Source organism: Suricata suricatta, chromosome 7 (assembly GCF_006229205.1).
Source record: "Suricata suricatta isolate VVHF042 chromosome 7, meerkat_22Aug2017_6uvM2_HiC, whole genome shotgun sequence".
Lineage (NCBI taxonomy): Eukaryota > Metazoa > Chordata > Mammalia > Carnivora > Herpestidae > Suricata > Suricata suricatta.
In genome coordinates, this window is record NC_043706.1 from 49,938,172 (window position 1) to 49,962,799 (window position 24,628).

General features: G+C 36.7%; 1 protein-coding gene across 1 annotated transcript in view; it reads left to right on the forward strand.

Annotated features, from left to right (window-relative positions):
- The window catches only part of MLIP (muscular LMNA interacting protein), a 208,884-nt gene that overhangs the window by 169,032 nt on the left and 15,224 nt on the right, over nucleotides 1–24,628 (forward strand). The window contains exons 6-9 of the mRNA XM_029945578.1: nucleotides 4,432–4,497; nucleotides 4,581–4,664; nucleotides 4,772–4,831; nucleotides 18,990–19,034. Coding sequence (XP_029801438.1) covers nucleotides 4,432–4,497; nucleotides 4,581–4,664; nucleotides 4,772–4,831; nucleotides 18,990–19,034 — 255 coding nt within the window. The remainder of the gene's footprint in view (nucleotides 1–4,431; nucleotides 4,498–4,580; nucleotides 4,665–4,771; nucleotides 4,832–18,989; nucleotides 19,035–24,628) is intronic.

Below are 24,628 nucleotides of genomic sequence, written 5' to 3' on the forward strand. Positions count from 1 at the left end.
TAAGTCGAGGAAAGGATAAAATAAATGAACAGAGATTCTAGGTGCTGCCCGCCATCAGGGAGACAGAATCTGTAGCCAAATTAACCACCTGCTAAAGCTAAACAACCATGACAAGAAGAGTCTTCAGGGGACCATAATAGAACTTGAAGTCTTTATAACATGTTACTCAAAATATCTAGGCTACAAACATTTCTAATTTCTAGACATATTAAAAAAACAGTATAATGTAAACTATACTTACAGAGAAAGTATAAATCACAAAGATTGACTCAAAGATTTTCCAGGTGTTGCCATTAGCTAGCAAGGATTTTAAAGCTATCATTGTAACTATTCTCAAGGGTATAAAGGAAAATCCTAATGAATTATATAAGACTTTATAGAAATAGAAACTATGAAATAGACTAAAATGGAAATTCTAGAATTGAAAAATAAAATATTGATGGGGCACCTGGGTGGCTCAGTTGGTGAAGTGTCCAGCTCTTGGTTTCGGTTCAGGTCATGATCTCAGAGTTCATGAGTTCACGCCTCCTGTCAGGCTCTGCACTGGCAGTGTGGTGCCTGCTTGGGATTCTTTGTCTCCTTTCTTTTCCTCCCCTGCTTACTCTCTCTTGCTCTCTCTCACTCTTTCTCTCTCTAATGAAAAAAAAAATTAAAAAAGAAAAAATATTGGAAATAGAAAAATGGATTGATTTAAGATAAAATTGGAGAGGCAGATATGTCAGTGAACCTGAAGATAAATTGCTAGAAATTATCTGATCTGAATTAAACGGGAACACAATTAAATAAGTGAACAAAGTTTCAATGACCTGTAGGATGATATCAAAATGTAATGAGAGTCTCAGAGGGAGAGAAGAGAGGGAATGGAGCAGAAAAAAATATTTGAATGATGAATAATCAAAATTTCTCCAAATTTAGTAAAAGATGTAAATGGAAACTCAGATAGTCTCCAAAATGTTTAATTCAAAGAAAACCATGACTGGGCATATCACAATTCAACTTCTAAAAATTAAATATAAAGAGAAGTTCTTGGGAGCAGTCAGGGAAAAATAATGCATTACACCTAAAGGAAGAGTAATACAATAATGGCTAGATTCTCATCAGAAATGGTGGTCAGAGGACAATGGAGGGACATCTTTAAACGCTGAGAGAGAAAAAGAAAACTAAGTTGCCTAGCCAGGGAAAGTTCCTTCAAGAATGAAGACAAAATGAAGACATTTTCACCTAAAATAAAATTAGGAAAATTTATTAATAACAGATTTGTATGACAAAGTGTGCTGAAGGAAGTTTGTCAAGCTGAAAGCAAATGATGGTAAATAGAAACTCAGAACTTCAGGAAGGAATGCAGAGCATGGAAAATAATAAGTGTGTGGATAACTATAATTTTGAAAAATGTCTTTGAAATACATATAACTGTTTAAAGCAAAAATTATAACATTTATATCACAATTAAATGTATTTAAGGCAACTAGAATATAAAAATAAGAATAGGGGGTGCAGACAACTATATAATTGCTAGATTATTGTATAGTATGTGAATTGAATCTAGATTTTGTATTGCTTAGTTTAGACCTTAGTAAATGGAGAACTTTTCAAGATTAATTTGTAAAAACCAGTCTATAATACTCGTGTTAGTTTTAGTGGAAGCCACACTCACTGCCACAGTGCACAAACCCTGATATTTTAGTGGCTCACCAAAATCAGTATTTATTTCCTTCCCACATCACAGTTGGAGAATTCATTTTGACTTTTTCACATAAGTTTCACTAACAGAATGATTTAGGGAGGTAATCTGCTTCCATCTTGCATCTTAGTTATCTGAAGATGAAAAGAGAGAATGATGAAAAGTCATATTTGCTTCTAGCTGCCTTGTGTCAGAGGTCATGTATGACTCCTACTCACCTTTATTTAACAAAAATTAGTCACAAGCTCCTACCTAAATTCTTGAGACCAAGGAAATGCATCTGTGTCTAAAAAAAATTAAAGTATTTGATGAACACCTAGCATTATCTGTCGCAATATCCAGATTTGTGGAGGAAAAATGAGTAAAAAAAACCCCCACAAATTTAATCAGTTAAAACATTCAAAATTGTATAAAAATGAAATAGAAAAAGTGAAACAAAAATAAATATTTTGGAAACATTTAAATATGTAAGTAATTATAATAAAAGAAATGTTAACTTCTCCAATTAAAAGACAATGGAGATGAGACTGGATCAAAAAATGAATTCTAGAATTTCTATTTAGAAACCACTGAGTTTTAATGTTTGAATGGAAGATGTTGAAAACAAAGGGGCAAAAACTGACAAACTAGTAAAATGTATCTAAAGCATTTGGTTGTATCAGGCAAAATAGAGGTTCCAACAAAGCATTACTGGAGAGATAGAGGGGCACTGATCATGATAAATATTTAATCCATGAGGGAGGAATACTTCTAACTATGAATGTCGCTAATGAAATGACTTCAAACTATGTTGAGCAAAAATTGCTGGCATCACAGGGAGAAATTAACAGACCCATTATAATTCCCTGAGATTTGATGATGATACTTTCAGTTACTGATAGACTAAATATGTAGAAAACCCAGTAAATCTAGAGGTAATTTGAACAAAATAATGAATAATTTCAATCAGATAGACATACATACAGAATCTTGCAGACAATATCTAGAAAATAGATATTTTCTTAAGCATAAATGAAATATTATTTACAAAACTATGTCTTATGCCATAAATCCCAATCATCATAAGAATGTATTATGAAGAAGTTCTCTGACCATAATATGGCTAAATTAGTAGATAATTTTAAAATTGGAAAAATCCTCATAGTTTTACAAATTAAAAGGGAAAACTACTTTTAAATAACCCATGACTCTAAGAAATCTTAATGGAAATATTTAAAGATGTATTGAAAATTAAAGGGCAATGATCACACTACATATTTTAACTTGTGAAATGCAACAAAAGGAATACTATGAGGAAAATCAGGATACACCCAAAAACTATAGAAGGAAGGAAACAGTAAAGATATGAATAGATATTACTGAAATTTTATATGAATATGCCAAAGAATATCAAAGTTAAAATTTAGTCTAAGAGAGTAGAAATTAATAATTGTCTGAAGAAATTGACTTTTTTAAAAAAGGTAGGTAGACGCAAATAAATATGAGAAATGATAAAGGTATAGGACCAAGATGGTAACCTCAGAGCTTCTGAACTTCCCTCTTCCCACAGACACACCAAAAATACAGCTATACATGGAGCACTTTCCTCTGAGAGAAGTCTATAAATTCTGTGAGTGACTCCTACACACTGGGTGAATGAGAATATCAAAACAGATTTAAAAAAATTTAAAACAGGCTGAAACACACACTCTTTATGAACTCTAATCCTGGCACAGCTCCGTGCAGTTGGGAGAGAACCCCCACCCCCTAGCTTCTCCCTATAGCACGAAGGGTTTAGACCACACATCTAGCACCCCTACTTTTAAGACTCTTACCCAAGGGAATGAGTGACTTACTAGATTAGGAAAGAGTTTCTGAAATGAAACACCAATCACAAAGGAAAATGATGAAAACTTTGGCCATATTGCAATGAAAACTTACATGTGTTGTCAAAAGAAATCATGGCAATCATGACAAGGGGAGCCAAGACTTGAAGAAGATGTTTACATGATGTCTAGTTGACAAATATTTTACATGCAGATTATATCACATTTTCCAGCAAATGAATAATAGACCACCGAGTAGAGCAATGAGAAAATATATAAAAGAAAACATCAATAGCCAGTAAATATATATTGGCATCTTTTATTTTGTAATATTTTACTTCTCATTCTCAATGAAGTAGATACACTCTACAGAGTGCCATCTTATTCTTTCCATGTATGTATCTGAAATACATCACAATAAACAAAAAGTATGTTTCAAAAGAGTTTTGAATGTCATTTGAGGCCAAGTTCGATAAATAAGGTAATCAAGAGTTTTTGGATATAAATGATTAAAAGCGAGCAGATCTTTTTTCTTGTGTGTGCATGTTTCTTGAAAACTGGCCCTGAAGCATTTCCTCAAAGACAATTTTTGTAGTATTTTAAGAAACAGCCACATCATATTTCTGTGTGTGGCATCCCAAGGTGACGTCTTTGAAGAGAACAAGGCTCATCTGGATGTATAAGATGTCCAAGTTCAAGTTTGTATGTTTAAAAACTCAGCCTCCTTTCTTTCTTTCAACACATTATATTGGAGATATTAATTACATTGGAGAAACTTGACAAATAGGAAAATGCCTCTATGCCAAATAATGGCTCATCAAATGATTCAAACATTTTTTTCTCTTTTGAGATATTGACATATACAGAGTTTTTAGGAAGAGAACTTTCCATTACGTTTATATTTGACTAAAAGCCTCACATGAGAACTGTTTCATTATTCACTAGGCACTGGATGAACCAGTCAAGACTGAAAGTGTCTTCAAGGACAACACATTAGACCTGCCTCTGGAGGTAATGACTTCAGACTACCCATGGTTTTGTAACAAAATCCCGAAACTCATTGCTAACTCAGTACCTGGTTTCAATTCTTCCAGTTTTGTTTCCCTGCACAGCTCAGGCAGCAAACTGAAGAGCTCTGTGCTACCATTGATAAGGTCTTACAGGATTCCTTGTCTATGGTAATGCCTTAGACTAGAATGTGCAATTCATACATTTGCTTTGCTTCTCTTCATTTTCCTCTATTTGAGTGTGATGTATCATAGGCTTGCCCTTTTTTTTTTTCCAGAATTCTTCTGATTCTCCTTCAAGTTCCTCACAGACATTGTTGGGTTCTGACACAATGAAAGTATGTATATATTTACTATAATTTACTGAAACTTAAGAGTTAGCAGATCAGTAGTTTTAAACTGTAGGTTAAGGCCCCATAGTGAATTGGAAAGTTAATTTAGTTGAATATCAACCAGCATTTTATAAAAAGAATGGTAAAAATGTAAAATACCAGACTTTATTCCAAGTACTGAGTGGGTATTGTTGACATATATTTCAATTTGTTTACGTGTATGTATAGAAGTATGTGTGTACAGGGTTGCAAAGTAAATTTATTTCTAACTATGCATTAAGTTCAAAATAGTGTGAAAGTCAAAGTATTAGATTATGTCCTTTTTGCTGGCATTTTAGGAGGCATCTTAAGAATAGCATATAGAATTTGTGGCTTATTCTTATCTCATACCATAGTTTCAGCACTTAATAATTGACTGTCACTTAGAACTTCAGAAGTGGAAAAGAAAGTAGACTGGTTACATCAGGCTAAGAGCTTTTGACACAGTTATTATTTCTAGAATTTTTTTCTTTTCATTGACTCAGCTTATTCATGGTTCTTTGACTCAGAGGGACAGAAATCTGGATAATTTAGATGGTTAGGATACCACTAAGTCATTAATTGCTGTAGTTGAGTATTGAATTATTTCCTTCTTATGATGTAGCCATTTTCACTAGTTGGAATAAAATGCTGCATTTCCCCAAATTATTACTTTTTGAATGCTCAATACAGATCTACTCATCAAATTTTCAAAATGGTTGTGGTTGTTTTCTTTATAGTTGTTAGGATTTTATTTCCTTTTTTCCCCCTTATTTTTACTCTTGGAATTCATATAAATGCTTTTGTTCATGTTCCTTTTAAAAGTTGTACATTGTGTATTCAAAGCAAGCTTTATTTATTAAAAAAAATTTATTGTTTATTTATTTTTGAGAGTGGGGGGAAAGAGGGGCAGAGTGAGAGGGAGACACAGAATGTGAAGTAGGCTCCAGGCTCTGAGGTGTCAGCACAGAGCCCAATGCAGGGATCGAACCCATGGACCATGAGATCATGACCTGAGCCAAATTGGACACTCAACCCACTGAGACACCCAGGTACTTGCAAAGCAGGTTATAAATGTACAGAATTGCTGGGGCACCTGGGTGGTTCAGTTAGTTAGTGTCTGACTTAATTTGGGCTCAGGTCATGATCTCACAGTTCAGGAGTACAAGCCCCGTGTCTGGCTCTGTGCTGACAGCGTGAAGCCTGGCCTGCTTTGGATTCTCCCCCTCCCTCTCCTTCTGCCTTTCCCCTGCTCACACTCTCTTTCTCTCTCAAAATAAATAAATAAACTTAAAAACAAATACACAGAATTGCTTATAACTAGAAGAGTAATTTTTAATTAGACATATTTTAATAGACAATTATCCATTAATAATGACTTAGAAACTCAGTAACCAATAATTATCAATGTTAAGAAGTTACATTTTCACAGAGAGTACCCACAAATGGTGAATTATGGTTTTTATATTTATCTATTTCATTGTGTATTCTTTAAATCATTTAATCTAAAACTATGAAACATTGTTTGATTTGCCAGAGACTATATACATTTTAAAATATATTTTTTATTCCCTTTGTTGAACATAAAAAGTACTCTAGGGGCACCTGAATGGCTCAGTCAATTAAGTATCTGACTCTGGATTTCAACTCAGGTCATGATCTCGTGTTTCATGAATTCAACCCTTGAAGCAGGCTCTGTACTGACAGCACTGAGTGGGCACTGATTCTGTCTCCCTTTTTCTCTGCCCCTCCCTTACATGTGCTCTCTCTTTTTTTCTGTCTCTCTGTCTTTCTCTCTCAAAAATAAACATTTTTTAAAAAAGAAAAAAGTACTTTATATTATATTTTATAATAACAATAGGACTTAAGTGGCAATATGTGAATAATAATGTTATTGATTTATTTAACAAATATTTAATGCTTATATTATTAAAAATAATTATTCTAGGTCACTAAATTTAAGACAACTATTTCATGCAACAAATATTTATTAAGTGTCTACTATGGGTCTGGTGCTGTGAGGCATTGGGGAGACAATGGCGAGCAAGACAAAGTAACCTGAGGGGAATACTTTGGCTGTTGTGATCAGAAAGTAGACTTCAAGCTGACAGCAAAGATGGAAAGAGTCCTCCATAGAAAGTTCAGGGAGATTAGTTCTCAAGCAGACGGGTAAGCATGTGCACATTTCCTGAGACAGGAAAGAACTTAGTGCGCCTAAAGATGAAGGCCAGCATGGCTGCAGTATAGTGAGCCAGGAGTGACGTGTGTCAGATGAGAAGTTGCGCTAGGGATAGAGATTTAAATACGAAAAGCGTACCTTAGAGATACTGCAGGTTCAGCTCCAGACCTCAGCAGTAAAGTGAATATTGCAATAAAGTGAATCAAATGAATTTTTTAGTTCCCTAATGCATACAGAATTGATTTCATACTATATCATAGTCTATTAAGTGTGCAAGAACATTAGGTCTAAAAAACAATGTACCTGTCTTAATTAAAAATACTTATTGCTGGGGTGCCTGGGTGGCTCAGTTGGTTGAGTGTCCCGCTTTGGCTCAGGTTATGATCTCATTGCTCACTCGTGGGTTGGAGCCACACATGTGCCTCTGGGCTAACAGCCCAGAGCCTGGAGCCTGCTTCAGACCCTGGGTCTCCCCCTCTCGCTGCCCCTCCCCCGCTCGTGCTCTTTCTCTGTTTCTCAATAATAAATAAATGTTAAAAAAATAAAAACAACAAAAAATACTTTATTGCTAAAAACGCTAACCAGCCTTTCAGCCTTCAGCGAGTGATAATCTTTTTGCCAGTAAAGGGTCTTGCCTTGATGTCCATGGCTGCTGACCGATCAGGGTGGTGGTTGCTGAAGGCTGGGGCCACTGTGGCAATTCCTCAAAACAGGACAACAATGAAGTTTGCCTCATCAAGTGATTCTTGCTTTCACAAATAATTTTTCTGTAGCAAGTGATGCCATTTAATAGCATTTTACCCAGGTTGAACTTCTTTCGGAATTAGTCCTCTCAAATCCTGCCACAGCTTTATGAAATAAGTTTAGGTTACATTCTGAATCCTTTGTTGTCATTTCAACAGTCTTTCCAGCATCTTCACCAGGAGTAGAGTTCATGTCAAAAAACCATTTTCGGGGGCGCCTGGGTGGCTCAGTCGGTTAAGCCTCTGACTTCGGCTCAGGTCAGATCTCACGTTCGTGGGTTCGAGCCCCGCGTCAGGCTCTGTGCTGACAGCTAGCTCAGGGCCTGGAGCCTGCTTCCGGTTCTGTGTCTCCTTCTCTCTCTCTGCCCCTCCCCCTCTCATGCTCTGTCTCTCTCAGTATCAAAAATAAATAAAAAATATTAAAAAAATAAAAAAAAATTTAAAAGAAACCATTTTCGTTGCTCATCCATAAGACATAGCTCCTCATCTGTTCAAGTTTGATCATAAGATGGCAGCAATTCAGGCACATCTTCAGGCACCACTTCTAATTCTCATTCTCTTGCTGTTTCCACCACATCTGCAGTCGCTTCTTTTTGCTCGTGGAGGGTCTTGCCTTGATGTTGATGGCTACTGACAGATCAGGGTGGTGATTGCTGACGGCAAGGGTGATTGTGGCAGTTTATTAATGTAAAATAACAGTGAGTCAGGGTGCCGGGGTGGCTCATTCAGTTAAGCATCTGACTCCTGCTTTGGGCTTTGGTCATGATCTCATGGTTCATGAAATTGAGCCCCGCGTTGGGCTCTGTTCTGAGCATGCATTCTCTCTCTCCTTTTTCTCTGCCCCTCCCCACCAATGTTCTTCCTCTCTCTTTCAAAATAAAAAAATTAAAAAAATATTTAAAATAAAATTAATTAATAGTGAAGTCTGGCACATCCACTAACTCTATGTTTCAGGAGTGATTTCTCTGTAGTGTGGCAGGTTGTTCAATAGCATTGTCTCCCCAGTGGGTGTTATGTCAATATTGGAGTCAGTCCTGTCAAGCCCTGCTACTGCTTTACCAACTAAGTTTAGGTACTACTCTAAATCCTTAATTCTCATTTCAACAATATTCCCAGTACCTTCATCAGGATTATATTCAATCTCAAGAAACCACTTTCTTTGTTCATCCATAGAAAGTAACTCCTTATCTAGTCAGGTTTCATCACAAGCTGCCAGCAATTCAGGCACATCTTCAGGCTCCACTTCTAATTCTAGTTCTCTTGCTGTTTCTAACACATCTGCGCTTACTTCCTCCACGGAAGTCTTGAACCCCTCAAAGTCATCTATGAGGGTTTGAATCAACTTCTTCCAAACTCTTGTTAATGTTGATATTCTTATCTTTTCCCATGAGTCATGGATATTCCTAAAGGTACCAAGAATGGTGAATCCTTTCCGGAAAGTTTTCTTACCCCCTCCCACATTTAAAAAAATTGCAGTATAGGTGATACATAATATTACATTAGTCTTGGGTTACAACATCATGATTTGACAATCCTATATATTATGTGACTATGAGGGTAGCTACCATCTGTTATCGTACAATGCTGCTGTGATACCATTGACTATATGCCCTGTGCTGTATCTTTTATTCCAGTAGTTTTTTCTCTCTATAACTGGAAGCCTGTATCTCCCACTCCCCTTCGCCTATTCTGCACATCCCTCTTCCCCCTCCCCTTTGGCAACAATCAGTTTGTTCTCTATATTTATGAGTTTTTTTACTGCTTTCTTTTGTTTGTTCATTTGTTTTTTAATTCCACATATGAATGAAATCCTATGTTGTTTGTCTTTGTATGATGTATTTTACTTAGCATAACACCCTCTAGGTCCATCCATATTGTTACAAATGACATAATAAGACTTAAAAGTCAACATTACTCCTTGATCCATGAGCTGCAGAATGGATGTTGTATTAGCAGTCATGACAACAACATTCATCTTGTTGACCATCTCTATCAGAGCTCTTGTGTGACCAGGTACTTTGTCAATGAGCGGTGATATTTTGAAAGGAATCTTTCTTCCTGAGCAGTAGGTCTCAACAGTGGGCTTAAAATATGCAGTAAGTCATGTTATAAACAGATGTACTGTTTTCCAGGCTTTGTCGTCCTGTTTATAGAGCACAGGCAAAGCAGACTGAGCATAATTATCTAGGATTATTCCTAGAATTTTCAGAATCAATGAGCATAGTCTTCAATTTAAAACCTTCAGCTGCATTGGCCTGTAACTGGAGTCAGACTGTCATTGGAAGCTTTGAAGCCAAGCACTGGCTTCTCCTCTCTAACTATGAACGTCCTAGATGGCACCTTCTTCCAATATAAAACTGCATTGAAAATCTGTGGTTTGGTATGGCACCTTCATTAATTATCTCAGCTGAATCTTCTGGATGACTCTTAGTTCTACATCAGCACCTGCTGCTTCACTTTGCACTTTAGTGTTATAGAGATGGCTTCTTTCCTTATATCTCATGAACCAACCTCTGCTGGCTTCAAACTTTTCTTCTGCAGCATCCAAACCTCTATCGGCCTTCACAGAATTGAAGACAGGGCCCTGTTCTGGATTAGGCTGCGACTTAAGGAAATGTGAATGGATGGTTTGATCTTTTATCCAGATCACAAATTCTTTCTCCATGTCAGCAATAAGGCTGCTTCTCTTTCTTATTGCTCATGTGTTCACTGGAGCAGCACTTTTAATTTCCCTTGAGAACATTTCCTTTGCAGTCACACCTTGGCTGTTTGGCACAAGAGGCATAGCTTTTGTCCTATCCTGGCTTTCAACATGCCTCCTTGCTAAACGTAATCATTTCTAGCTTTGATTTAAAGTGAGAGATGTGAAACTCTGCCTTTTACCTGAACATGTAGAGGTCATTGTAAGGTTTTCAACTGGCCTACTTTCAGTATTATTGTGTCTTGGGAAATAGAGAGGCCCAAGGAGAGGGAGAGATGCTGGGAAATGGCTGTTGGTGGAGGAGTCAGAACACACTCAACATTTATAGATTAAGTTTGCCGTCATATGGGCATTGTTCGTGGCACCCAAAATAATTATTAATATAGTGACACCAAAGATTACCAATAACAGATCACCATAGCAAATATGATCATAATGAAAAAGCATGAAGTATTGCAAGAGTTATCAATACGTGGCACAGAGACACAAAGTGGAAGATGCTGGAAAATGGGACTGATACACTTGCTGGTCACAGAGCTGCCAAAGACCTTCAATTTGTAAGGCACACAATAGCTAACAAAGCACAATAAAGTGAAGCACAATAAAACAGGGTAATCTTGTTTTTGTCATGGTGGGAAGGTTGGAAAAAAAGGAAAATGGGAATATATAAAAATATGGGAGAATAATATGAAACCATTGGAAGTGATCAGATGGCTACTGTGAGGAGGCTGCTGAGGTTTGAGGGGCAGTCAGCGATGATGGCCTTGATGGGGAGGGCCCAGGGGAGCTAGGGAGAAGGATGTGAGTTTGTGAAAGATATTTTAGGCTTGCTGTGGGTTTGGATGTGAGGGTCAAGGAGAGAAGAATCATGGATGGGGCTCTAGGTCTCTGCATTCAGCATAGACAACCATGTGGAAGGCTCAGTACAATGGAGGGAAGAGAGTTATGTTCATTTTGCACAGTATGAGCTTGAAATGTGTATTGGGGAGTCTTCAATTGTGTGTCTGGAGCTAGTAGGGAACTGGTGATGATGGGCACATCATTGTTGCAAAAACCCTACACAGAACTCTAAGGAACAAAAAATTGCAGGTCCAATAAAGTAGGTGGAGGGGAGCCAAAAGGGGACAATGAAAATAAATGTCCATTGTTGTAAGAGGAAAATCAGAACAGTGTGGTAATATGGAAGCTACCAGAGGAGAGTACTTAAAAGAATATAATTGTGGTAATTGCTTCCAAGAGGAAGACAAAGATAAAGCTAGTGTTTATTAGGTTTGACTTACATATTCTGAAACTATATTGCTGTTGCTTATGTGTTGATGTTTATTCTCTTCTTTTTGATTTTTGTAACCTTTTTAAACATATCTAATCCTTTTGAATCCGAGGTTGTTCTTAATCCAGTATGTAAATAGTGATCCTATGTAGGTAATATATATGTAATTTTAAATTCATGATTTCCTAGATATAGCTATTGTTACTATTTTCTATTACCTTATTCCTTATTTTTTACTATTTTCCATCAATTAAATTTTTTTGTGCTCTCTTGTCTAATTATTCTCAGAACAACTTATTTCTGGGTATCACATTTATTCAGTCATAGAGTCTGTTTAGCTGAGAGCTTAAGTCATTTTATTTTTATTTTTTTACTTTCCTGCTTTCCTCGTGATATATGACATTTACTAATTTGAATTATTTTAAATTTTTAAATATTTTACTTATATTTTTGTTACTTTCCTTAGTTATACATAAGTTATTAAGGATAATAATTATGTTTATTTTCCTATTAATTTTAATGCTTGCAATATCTTTGTTTAAAGTTAGGCAAATACTGTAACATTTTCACTTTCCATTCCATTTTTAATTAAGATACACACGAACATAATTTGTTAGTATTGTTTTCACTTTTTTATCTGAATTTTTATGGTGATGTTTCTTGCTCTCTTCTTTATTTAGATCCCGATTTCTCACACATTCATAACTTTCTCCTGGATTTATTTTTTCTTGAGAACCTTGATAAGGTTATATACAACAAGGTATTTTTGTGTTGGTCTATGGCTGCAGTTTTGAGATGATCTTTATTTTTCCCTTTCATTTGAATTATAATTCTGTTGAACAGAAAAGTGTAGGGTCAGTCTCTTCAGCACTTTTTTCCCTTGGTTCTTTTTCTTCAGCAACATGCTTGTGAAGCACTTTGCCAGCATGATATTTACTCCTCTGCTACAGTGACGGCTTACAGAGGGGCTCTGTGATCTTTTAGGCAAAAAAATTTTTTTGGTTGTCCAGTTCCTACCTTTTATTAAGTTTTTTTAATTTTAATTCCATTATAGTTAACATAGTGTTTTTCTTAGCTTTAGGTAAACGTTGTTGTTTTATTTTTTAATCTTTATTTTTGACAGAAAGAGAGAGAGAGAGAGAGAGAGAGAGAGAGAACACAAGCTCGAGAGGAACAGAGAGAGGGAGACACATAATCCAAAGCAGGCTCCAGCCTCTGAGCTGTCAGCACAGAGCCCAATGCGGGGCTCAAACTCACCAACAGAGAGATAATGACCTGAGCTGAAGTCAGAACACCCAACTGACTGAACCACCTAGGCACCCCATTTTTTATTTTTTTAACCTTTATTTTAAAAGTTTTTGAACATTTATTTATTATTGAGAAACAGAGAGACAGAGCATGAGCATGGAAGGGGCAGAGAGAGGGGAAGAAACAGAATTCTAAGCACAGGCTCTAAGCTGTCAGCACAGAGCCCAGTGAGGGGCTCAAACCCAAGAGCAGTGAGATCATGACCTGAGCTGAAGTGGGATACTCAACCAACTGAGCCACCCAGGCGCCCCTTTAATTTTCATTTTTGAAAGAGAGAGACAGAGTGTAAGCAAGGGAGGGACAGAGAGAGAGAGGGAGACACAAAATCCAAATATAGGTATACAATGTAGTTCTGTGCATTACTCAGTGGTTATCACGACAAGTGCCCTCCTTATTCCCCACCACCTATTTAGCCCATTCCCCCACCCCCTTCCCTCCGGTAACCATCAGTGTGTTCTCTGGAGTTAAGGGTCTGTTTTTTGGTTTGTAGAGTTCTATCTTTACCTATACTGTTACTGATTTTTCCTATAATGCAACTGTGCATTTTTTCTCATATTTATCTGAATTGGTACTCTCTGTGACCTCTCCTTTGAAGATTGCAGTCTTTTCTGCTCCTCCGATTCAGGGTAAATTTTAGTCATTAGTGTTTTGAATGTTTGTTCCTCTTTGGACTCATAAAGTGATTTTGTCACTTTTGGTTCTGTATTCTATAAGTCTTAACCTTTATAGATATCTTTTCTGTTTATTGTTTCCTAATTCCTTTAAGGGGATTCCTTGATGTTATATTTCAATTCAAGAATTTGGTCAGTTTCTCTTCTGTTCTTCAGTCCCTTTTTTAAGTTATTATGTTGAATATAGTTCTTTTTTTTAGGTCTATGTGTTTATTTTCAGAGAGAGGCAGAGCACACAATCAGGGAGGGGCAGAGAGAGGGAAAGAGAATCCCAAGAAGACTTCACACTGTTAGCGTGGAGCCTGATACGGGGCTCAAACTCACAAACCCTGAGATCATGACCTGAGTCGAAACCAAGAATCAATGCTTAACTGACCAGGTGCCCCTATAGTTTTCCTTTTTAAAGTCATGTTTAGGGACACCAGGGTGGCTCAGTCAATAAAGCATCCAACTTCAGCCTAGGTCATGATCTCACCCTTCCAGAGTTCGACCCCTGTGTCTGGCTCTGTGTTGACAGCTCAGAGCCTGGAGCCTGTTTCAGATTCTGTGTCTCCCTCTCTCTTTCTCTCTGTCCCTCCCCCGCCTATGCTGTGTCTCTCTCAAAAATGAATACACATTTTTAAAAAGTCCTGTTTATTGAGGTATAGTTTACTCACTGTTAAATTTACTCTTTCAGTATATAGTTCTATACATTTTCACAAAGCACAATACAGTTGTGTAACCAATACCACCTCTAAGGTACAAAACACTCCCACCAAATGAGAAAGTCCTCTTGTGCTTCTTTACAATACATCCCTCCCTCTATCCCAAGTGCTGGACAACTGCTGATCTTTTCTCTTTGTCTATAGTTTCGCCTTTTCTAGAATGTCTTATAAATAGAATCATATGGCCTGTAGTCTTCTGAGAAGGCAGTTGAGATTCATCCATGCTTTTGGACACATCCATAGTTCATTTGTATGCCATTGCTGAGTAGTATTCCATTGTATGGTTGTAACGTATGTTAACTCTTCACCAGTGATGGACATTTGGGATATTTCTACTTAGGTGCTATTACTAATAGAGCTGCTAAGAGCACTTATCAAGAAGATTTTGTACAGACATGTGCTTTCATTTCTCTTGGGTAACAACCTAGAAGAGGAATGACTGAATGATTGTTTTCTCCTAGAGTATTTCCATTTTTCAGATGTCTAACTATTTTTCAGTGGAAACTCAAAGTTCTCTGAGCACTATCAGCTAGCTTGGCTGCAAATATTCCTGATGGCTGAGGTGCCAGATACTAAAATCTGGTGCCTAAGATTTACCAATTCTGTTGAGTTTTGCCTTTTGTTTCTGTTCTTTGATGAACAGAAAGAATATGTGTCTCGGGCTGTAAAAATCTCTAAGTCAACCATTTCTCTCATGCCATGCTCTCACCACCCTGGTGACAGTGTCCCTCGTCTTTGCCCCCTGCATCTTTGCTTATAATGGTCCTGACTCCCTTTCAAATAGCTGTTCCCATTGTTATCCCTGAGGAAGACGTCGGGAGCTGCCCAGTTGACCAAACCTATGCCTAACTGTTCCCGTATCCCCATCCAGCCTGAAGGACCATCTTGATATTATCCTCACAGATACTTCTTTTCACCACTCTCACATTTTACTCCTTCACTTTACCCTTCTGCTCTCCTCATCTCTGATGTTGGAAAACGTTGTGAGGTGAGAAAACAGAAGCACAGTGTGTAAAACAAGCACACAGACAAAAATAACCAGTTTGAAATGTGGGCTGTGAAAGGAGGAAGAAGATTGGGTCCGGGAGGGGGGCGGGTCAAAGAAGAACTTTTGGTTTGCTTTTTAAAGCTGAAAATGGCAAGAGCAAATTGGCATGCTAGTGGGGTAGATGCACTAGAGGGGAGGCAATGGTTATGCAAAAGAAAGGGAGAGAGATCCTGAAGGATAAAAAGTCCTCAGTAGGACATGGAACCTGCAGCCTAATTCAAATAAACGCCCTTTGATAAAAAGCTGGAGGGGCACCTGGATGGCTTGTAGGTTAAGCATCCCATTCTTGATCTCCCCTCAGGTCATGATCTCATGAGTTCCAGCCTCACTTCCAGCTCTGTGCTGATAGTGCAGAGCCTGCTTAGGATTCAGTCTCCTTCTCTCCGCCCCTCCTCTGCTTGCTCTCTTTCTCTCCCAGAATAAATAAAAATAAACTTCAAATTAAAAAAGCTGGAAATGCCCACTACTGTTAACAGGACACAAAACAGAGGACATGTCAGGTACAGATGCAAAGCCTATTTGTAGGTGGCTGGTGGGGAAAATGAAGAATTTGATAACTCATAGTTTTAGTTATTTAATGACTAATACCTTTCAGTGAAGAAAGGTTTAAGATTAGTAACTGGGATTAAAAAGCAATCATATGATGGGGAAGAGTTTGAAAAAATTGAAAACCTTTGTGCGTTCTACTTTTAATTCTTCTCTCATTCCCTCATAAATCTCTTCCATTCAGGCTTTGCCCCCACTGTGCTGCCCAAACCTCTTTTCCCTGGTTCCCATTACTATAAACTCAGCCTGGTTGGGCTGGCATACCCACAGAATTCGTGAGACAGTTGATACTCCCTCTACACATTCCTCTAGTGCCTTCTAGGACACCCTGCTCTCTCAGCTTTTGTCCTATATCACTCATCAGTCTATTTTTAGGTTCCTTTGTGGATTCTTCCTCTTCTTCCCCAAACTACTAATGCTGGAGTGCTCCAGGACTCCATCCTTGGGCTTCTCCTTTCTTTCTACATTCATTCTTCAGTGTTCTGAAGACCCACTGTGTGCTGACAGCTCTCAACTGTATATCTCTAGTCCAGGATTATCTCCCAAACTCCAGCTCCCAGAGACCCATTCTCCATTTCCATTTAGATTTCTAATCAATATCTGAAATTTTAGGTCTATATTTCTTCTCACAAAAACTATTCCAGGGGCGTTTGGGTGGCTCAGTCGGTTAAGCATTTGACTTCAGTTCAGATCATGATCTCACAGTTTGTGGGTTTGAGCCCTTTCTCAGGCTCTATACTGACAGCTCAGAGCCTGGAGCCTGCTACAGATTCTGTGTCTCCCCCTCTCTGTCTGCTTCTCCTTTGCTTGTGCTCTTTTTCTCTCTCTCTCAAAAAAATATTAAAAAAATTAAAAAACCAACTATTGCGTATCCTGCCTACCCATGTCTATCTACAGAATTCTAATCTTTCATTTGTTCAAGGCCACAAACTTTGGTGTCAAGTTTTAGTCTTCTCTTTCTCTCATATTCCACATCTCTATTAGAAACCCTGTTGCTATCGATTTAAAATACATGTAGGATGTGATTATTTCATAACTTCTGTACTGCCGAGCCATCATTATGTTTTGCTGGATAGTGCAATAGTTTTTCCCCATAGACCCTTGCCTCACTATAATTCATTCTGAAAACATCAAAGAGAGAGAGCCTTTTAAAGCATAAGTCAGATTATGGCCCCCCTCGGCTTAAAACCAGCAGGGCCTACACATTTCCTGTAGCTATAAACCAGAATGCTTACAAGCTCTTGGAAGGGCTTCTATGATCTAGTTTCCAGACCCTTCCATCAGCTCCTCCCCTGCCCGCTTTCCTCCCGACACTCCAGTCCTGCCTGATTCCTTGCTGTGCCTCGAATGAGCCAGGCATGCTCCTGCCTCAGCACATTTTGTTCTTTCTTCAAATAAGTTATATCACTTTTTATAGTCTCTAGTTCCTTGTAAAAATCTGCAAGCTTAACATTTATCTCAAAGGAAGCATGGTTAAGTATGGTTGTTTTCGGTCTGACTCTACGAAAACAAATTTCTGGCTTCTCCGTGGGTGTTTTTGGTTGTTCATTACTTTTGCCCATTCTCACATTGTCTTACCTGTTTGTATATCTGAATCTGATTGTGTGTTGGATATACTACTTGGAAGTTGATTTAAAGAAATTATTTGAGGGCTCATATTATCTTATTGTGGACAGCCATTTCTTTGCTTCTGTTAGACACCAGACATCAAAGAAGGAAACTTAACTTAAACTTTTTTTTAATGTTTTTATTTATTTTACAGAGAGAGAGAGAGAGATTTTTTTTTATAAACAATTATTTCCAATGATTTGAGGCCAGGCTGAAGACCATGTGAGGTCTTCTAGATAAGTCTTACTCCTGGGACTCGATCTGGTTTTGGTGGGTTGTGGATTCTGACATTTATTTCCTTACACCTCTGAGATTGTCAGAAGTTTGGATCAGCTTCTCAAGCAACTCATCATTATTTGCAAACATCCCCAGGTCAAAAGCTGGGCTCAAATGCTTGAGTCATCCTTTGGATTCCCATCTTCTCCTGATCTTGCTCCCAAATTCTTTATTCTCTTATTAGTTCATTGATATTTTTATTAAATAATATGTCAATATTGTTTTAAATATTTTACCCAACTATTTGTTGTCTGTTTTGGAAGGATTCTTTGAGTTCTTGAGCCACCATTCTTTGACGTGGAAATCGTCTTTGAGCACTTTTCATGTTTAGAGAAAAAGGATGATAAAGTCTTTTGCTTCTCAAGTTGAGAGAAAATGGATAATAAAATCCATCCAGGATTGTTGTTTTCTTTTCTTTGATTTTTTTTTTTAAGGCAAGTTTGTTACAAGGAGAGAGGGAAGCAAGAGAAATTAAGGTGTTAAAACAACTGAGAATATGAAATACATGTAAACTAAGAGGTAATAACACCCAGAACTGGTAAACCTCCTTAATTTCAAAGTCTCAATGAGGCTCAAGAATTGTTTCACTGGAGACATTTGAGAAGTGAGGATGGTGAGTGGGAGCTAGAGTTCTCAGGGTAGGATGCTAAAAATTGAAATTTCACAGATTTCCCATTTTATTTGTGAAGGCAAAGTCTAGGAATGGCCCTGAGAGTGGATGAGTGAAATGGAATGGATGAGAATACCTTTGGAGTTGAGCTCAAAAGAAGCAAGAGGGATAGAGACTTCTGTGTGCATTTTAAAAATGGCAAAAATCACATGAAGGGGCCATTATGATCCATGAATGGATGTCAGCAATACATAAGGGAAAATTTGCCAGCAAGCTTATAGGTAATGGCAATGAAACGAATAATGAAGTGACATAGTTTAATGAAATGATTTTCAAAGGTACAGGGGGTTTGTATAGAAAAGAGAGAAGAATGTTTCAAAAATCTTAGCAGTGACAAAAGGTGGACACTTATCCCAGAAGTTGAATCTTTTGGTATTTTTGTGGCTGCTTCAGTAGTGTAATTATGTTTATTTTTTTTACAGATGCCTACAACTCTTCCGAGAGCAGCTGGTCGAGAAACCAAATATGTAAGTCCCTTCATAATGATACATCCTGTTTTCTTAATGGCTACATGTGTATGCTTTGGAGGGAACTCAATTATACGGTCATTAAAATTGAATTAGTTGATTTCTTCATAAGTGGCAAGGGATAGGATGGTGTGATCAGCCCAGATGTGGAAAATCAGGTTATGTCAGGTAACTTTATTGAATAAATTCTATCTTAAGTGAGGTCTAGTTTGATTTGTTTGGCTAAATAAAGCAGAACTCCAACACATGCTTGCTGTCTTTCTAATTATCAAAGCTTAGATGACATTTTCATTTTTGTAATGGTTTACTGTGGTTATTATAAAAGAGCCAACACAAATACTCCAAACATTAAGTTTTGTCTATTTCCAATGGGATTGCCAGTTTAGTTGATTTTGACTCATTTGTTGCTTTCTTGCATTTAAATTATTGTCAAATAAACCAATTTCTAGTTATGAGCAAACATTGATTAATAGATGGGTAGATACAACCTCACACACCTGATTCAATTAATTGCGTGGAGCTGGTTCTGAATGCCTTAGGCATACACATGTAGGCTCAGTCCATTTCTTCTCTTTATTCACCTCATAATCCATCATGAGGCCCACTTCTGCTTCTGATCAAATACATTCAACAGAAACAAGACTGTCTACTAAGTAAGTGTTTAATTTTTAGTTTAAAACAAACCAATAAATTATTTCTTTTAGGTTATGCCTTATATTTTCTAATATGCTTTTTTCATCATCATGATCATCAAAAAATAAATAGTTATTGGTTATATATTTTGTGACATATCTTCTTTCCAATTTCTGTATTTCTGTCTTTATTTAGGTCTCCCTAAGGAAAATAATAAGTTGAATGAAATAACTGAATTTTATCCTACTCAGGAAATGATGTTTAGAAAGTATGGATAGAAACATTGCTTAGAGAATTTTCTTAGAAGATTTCACACTTATGTTTTGTTTTTATTGGAAGCCATTTGGAGTAACACTTAAAAGAGTTGAGGCATCTGGTAGGCAGTACCCAAGTTTAAATTACTGCATGGCTGTTTGCTAACTGATCCTGGGAAATCACTTAACTTTTCTATGCCTTTGTTTTTTCATCTATAAAATTGAGAAACTAATAGTTGCCTGATGTAAGATTTATATTGGCTAATATATGAAAAGCCCTTAATGTATTCCTGACATACAGGAATAAATAATAGTTCTTCCCTTTCTTCCTCTTACTTTCCTTTGCTTTTCCCTTCATCTTTGCCTCCCCCTTTCTGTTCTTCCTCCCTATCTTGGGAAGAGTAGAAGCGCCATGATTTAGCAGAGTTCCTCAATTCTAAAGTTGAGTGCAAGGAAAGAAAAGTCTCTGAAGACGTTTCAATACTTTTTGTGACTCATACCATGTTATAAGAGCCAGACCCAAGAAAAAAATAGCTGGAATGTTTTGCTCTCTCATCTCCCTTTCTCACCTACTCCTACCTGTCACCAAAGTGCCTCCGATTGAGACTCATTTACAGTGGGGATGGTGAATTGGATAACAGTTGGAATCAAAGTTGGAGGGGCTGCTTCAATCTCCATAGTTAGAATTTATTTCAAATTATTCTTCAGTCAGTTGCCAGAATTAATTAAAATAGGTTAACATTTGCCCCAAACTTTGCGAGAGCATCTGAGTCACTAAAGTTAACACTGAATCATCAAATAGATTGAATGTAGACTAGAACAAATATGAACTCTGATTCAGATAAGATTCCTGGCTTTGGTTAAATTTGGTTTTTTGAGTGAGAAGCTTTGTTTTTTACTTTCTCTTACAATGTGACATTTGAATTGTTCTTTGTGACACCTCAAATATGTCTGTGTCTTTTGGAAGACAATACAGGATAATTTTACAACGGAATATAAAACTCAGTTCTTTGGTACAAAAATCATAAGGAAATCACACTTGTAAATATTTGGCTGCAGTTATTACATTTAGTAAGTGCTGGCTGTTACATTTATTTTGAAGAGAACAAAAATGAAATTCCAGCTCTAAGTGTTGTTGGTCTTAGGTGAACAATCAATTTTAAATACAGTATGTTCCAATTTTAAAAGAAGAATGACATAACTTTTTTCTTCTAGAAATTCTAATGTTCATATTGGCTGAGCTGCAAGATGCCTCACCTTAAATTTGACTTGAATAGCTTTGATTCAACTAATTAATTAATCTTTTACTATTTTTTTTTCTCTTTCTCTCCCATGGAAACTCAAAAGCAAATCTGAGAGGTCTTTTCATGGGAATCTCACTGTCTCTCTTCAAACATTGAAGAAACTAGGCATCTTCACAGTAAATAACTGCTGGGACTTGGTGTGTCCTTGACTTTGTAGAAATTCTTAGAATCAATTCAAAAACAGGAATCACAGTTTTCCAACTCCCACACCACAGAGGAAAAAAAGAGAAGACTTAAATTCAAGCCAAGAACTAAAGTTCTGTGATGCTTCAGGATGTCCTTAAGGTTAAATCAGAATAAACTGCTCAAAATCCTGATCTCTGGGGCTCTCTAAAAGTACAGTATATAATCCATGACTCATAACTAGTAGAAAATGTAGTCAGAATTGTCTGGCTCTATTATTCAGTATTCCACTTTTGCTCATTGATTCACCAAATACTTACTGAGTGTCTACTATGTCCTAGTACTCACTGAGGAGTCCCTGGAGTGAGAGAGCAACCCAATAATAAGGTCCTCATTTCTGTAACTTATAATGAGGGAGACTGTAAACAATTACATTAGTAAATGAGCAAGATACTTCCTAGTAGAAATTAGAGAAGAGCTGGCCGTAGAACTGACTGATGTGAAAGCAGACTTACGAAGTTGCTAGTTTTCAATGTATTCACATATCTATTGGATTTCCAGTTTTCCTGGGGAGATTAAAATGGCCTTATTAAATAATGAGAATTTGTATGACTAATTCCTCTTTCAGGGGCCTTTGGTGAAAGGCTGCCTTTTTTCCATTAAAAAACAAAACAAAAGAAAAGAAAATGCAAATCAATTAGTTTCTTCTTATTATTCTTTATTGCACATATTGTTACATTTCACATAGTCTCCGTTCTAGGATGAGCTAGATGCAGAAAAAGTGCCATCAGTTCAGTCTAATTAAAGTCAAAGTTTTCTTCAATTCATGGTATAGTTGAATTGCAAGTTATTTTAAAGTAATTTAATTGAAGTTTTCTTAAGTGTAATGGAATTTATTTTTATTTATTTATTTTATTTTTTTTAATTTTTTTAATGTTTTATTTATTTTTGATACAGAGAGAGACAGAGCATGAGAGGGGGAGGGGCAGAGAGAGAGAAGGAAACACAGAACCGGAAGCAGGCTCCAGGCTCTGAGCTAGCTGTCAGCACAGAGCCTGATGCGGGGTTTGAACCCACGGACGTGAGATCTGACCTGAGCCGAAGTCGGAGGCTTAACCGACTGAGCCACCCAGGCGCCCCTTACGTGTAATGGAATTTAAGCTAGGCTAACAACATGTTGAGTAGCAGTGATCTCCACAGGTCAATTGCAACTTTGGTTATATTAATTTATCACCAGTACTACACTCGATTGTTTTGAGATCTTACCTTGCAAATGAAGTTTAAGTATTTCACTTAACCTTATACCAGTCTGTTATGAGGGAGGTATTATTATTTCAAGATCTTCATATTACAAAGGTGAAAACCAAGTCTTAGAAATCAGAGTAGGCAAAACCCGACCTAGGTCTCCCTCAGGTCAAAGCCCTTGCCAATAATATTTGTGTGAGAAGTACAGAGGATATGGGAATAGTGTGTTTTCCTTAAATATTTTATCCATTAGTATTTATGTTTTGAGTCTAAATTATTCATGTTCAGTAACCTTCAGTCTAAACTTTGAATAAATTCATATTTAGTGGCAATATCTAAAATGATGTTTACTATATTTCTAATGTTTTAAATAACTCTCATATAAATTAACTCATAGTTTATCTGATAGTATTTGAGTTACTGTTTTTCATGATGCTTTTAAAGAATCTCTTTCTCTATATGTAACAGAATGAATTTTCTATTGGATTTTCTATTTTATTCTGTTTTCACATTATCTTTGGAGGGGAATGTCCGTTTTGCTTTTGCACTACACTTGTCTTAGTAAATATTTATTTTTTATTAACTACTACCAGTATAAATTATTTCATTCATGTAATTCAAAATCACAGTATGCTTTCCTAATTAAGAACAAACTCAGAAAATAAGGCAAGTATTAGACCTATTACTAGTTTATCAAAAAAAAAACCTCCTCAGTTGGATTCATATCTTATAGATAAAAATTTATTTTATCAATTCTTTACATTTCATGGGTTACTTTTAAGAACCAGAGAAATAACAGAGACCGGTCTATTGAATATTATATGGTAAACAGGTAAGATCCCATTTTAATGAGCTTGAGGGACAGAAAAAATGTCATAATAATGGAAGCATATTGCTTTAAAAATATCACAATATATTAAAAAATGTGTCAAACTTTATTAAGAATATTCCTGACTATATACACAGATATTCAAATGAAGGTCATGGTCTCCAATTTAGCCAGCTCACATACTCCCTTGTTGCTATGTTTGGAAATACCATTACACAGGAATGTTTCAGAGGCACTGCATGCCTGAGGTAGTCATAGACCTTAAGGTAAGAGGAGACTCCAGTCTAGCCCACTTCAACCCAGCCCTTGATCGAGATCTGCTTCCGTAGGATGTAACCAAAGATTTGATGAGTTACAGGAAGAATTGTGAACACTTGAAGCAAGAAAAATATACCCTTCTGATAGTTCTCATTTATTTCTTTTTTCATTGTTCAGAAATATTTCTAATGTTTGCTTATGTGAAAGGGGATGAAAAAGGAATTGAAGATAATTATCTGGGTTCTGCTAAGTGAGGAGGAAGAGAAAAGATTTAATGAGACACACTTTATGTCCTGCATCCTTCTCATTATCATTTTAGACTTTACCAAACGTGAAGGTGCCATATTTCAGTCAAACTTCCCCTGATGTGATCTTTTATCTGCTCATTTGCACATATAAACAATGGCTGCCCCTGTTCACTGTGCCCACTAATCCTGCCTACTGATTATGTTCACAATAAGATGGAGTCATCATTCCTTAGCATAAAGACTCAAACTTTTTAAACACTTTCAAATGTACTTTTTAATTTAGGTCTTCTAGGAATATATTACTAACTTATAAAATGGTTTCTAATGAGATAGTCATACAGCATACTGTCTATAGATAGAATAAGCAATGAAGCAAGAAAGATATGATGCCTCATATCTCTATGGGCTTGGTGCCTAACATTCTTACCACTGGGTTCATTCTTTCACATACATAGTGACTTATGTACAAATAATAGGAACACTCATGAGGTTAAGGGAAAGACAGTTTTGTATCATTTTATCGTATTTCCTCAATACCAATCTCAGTACTCAGTGATTATTAAGTGCTCCATTAATATTTTAAGATTTGTCTTTCTACCTACGTGTAAAGTAGTCTTGTCCGGGAGAAGTAATGTAATTTAGTTAACACATTATCCCTAGTTACATACGGTTCTTTGAGCCATGAGAAAAGGAAATGCAG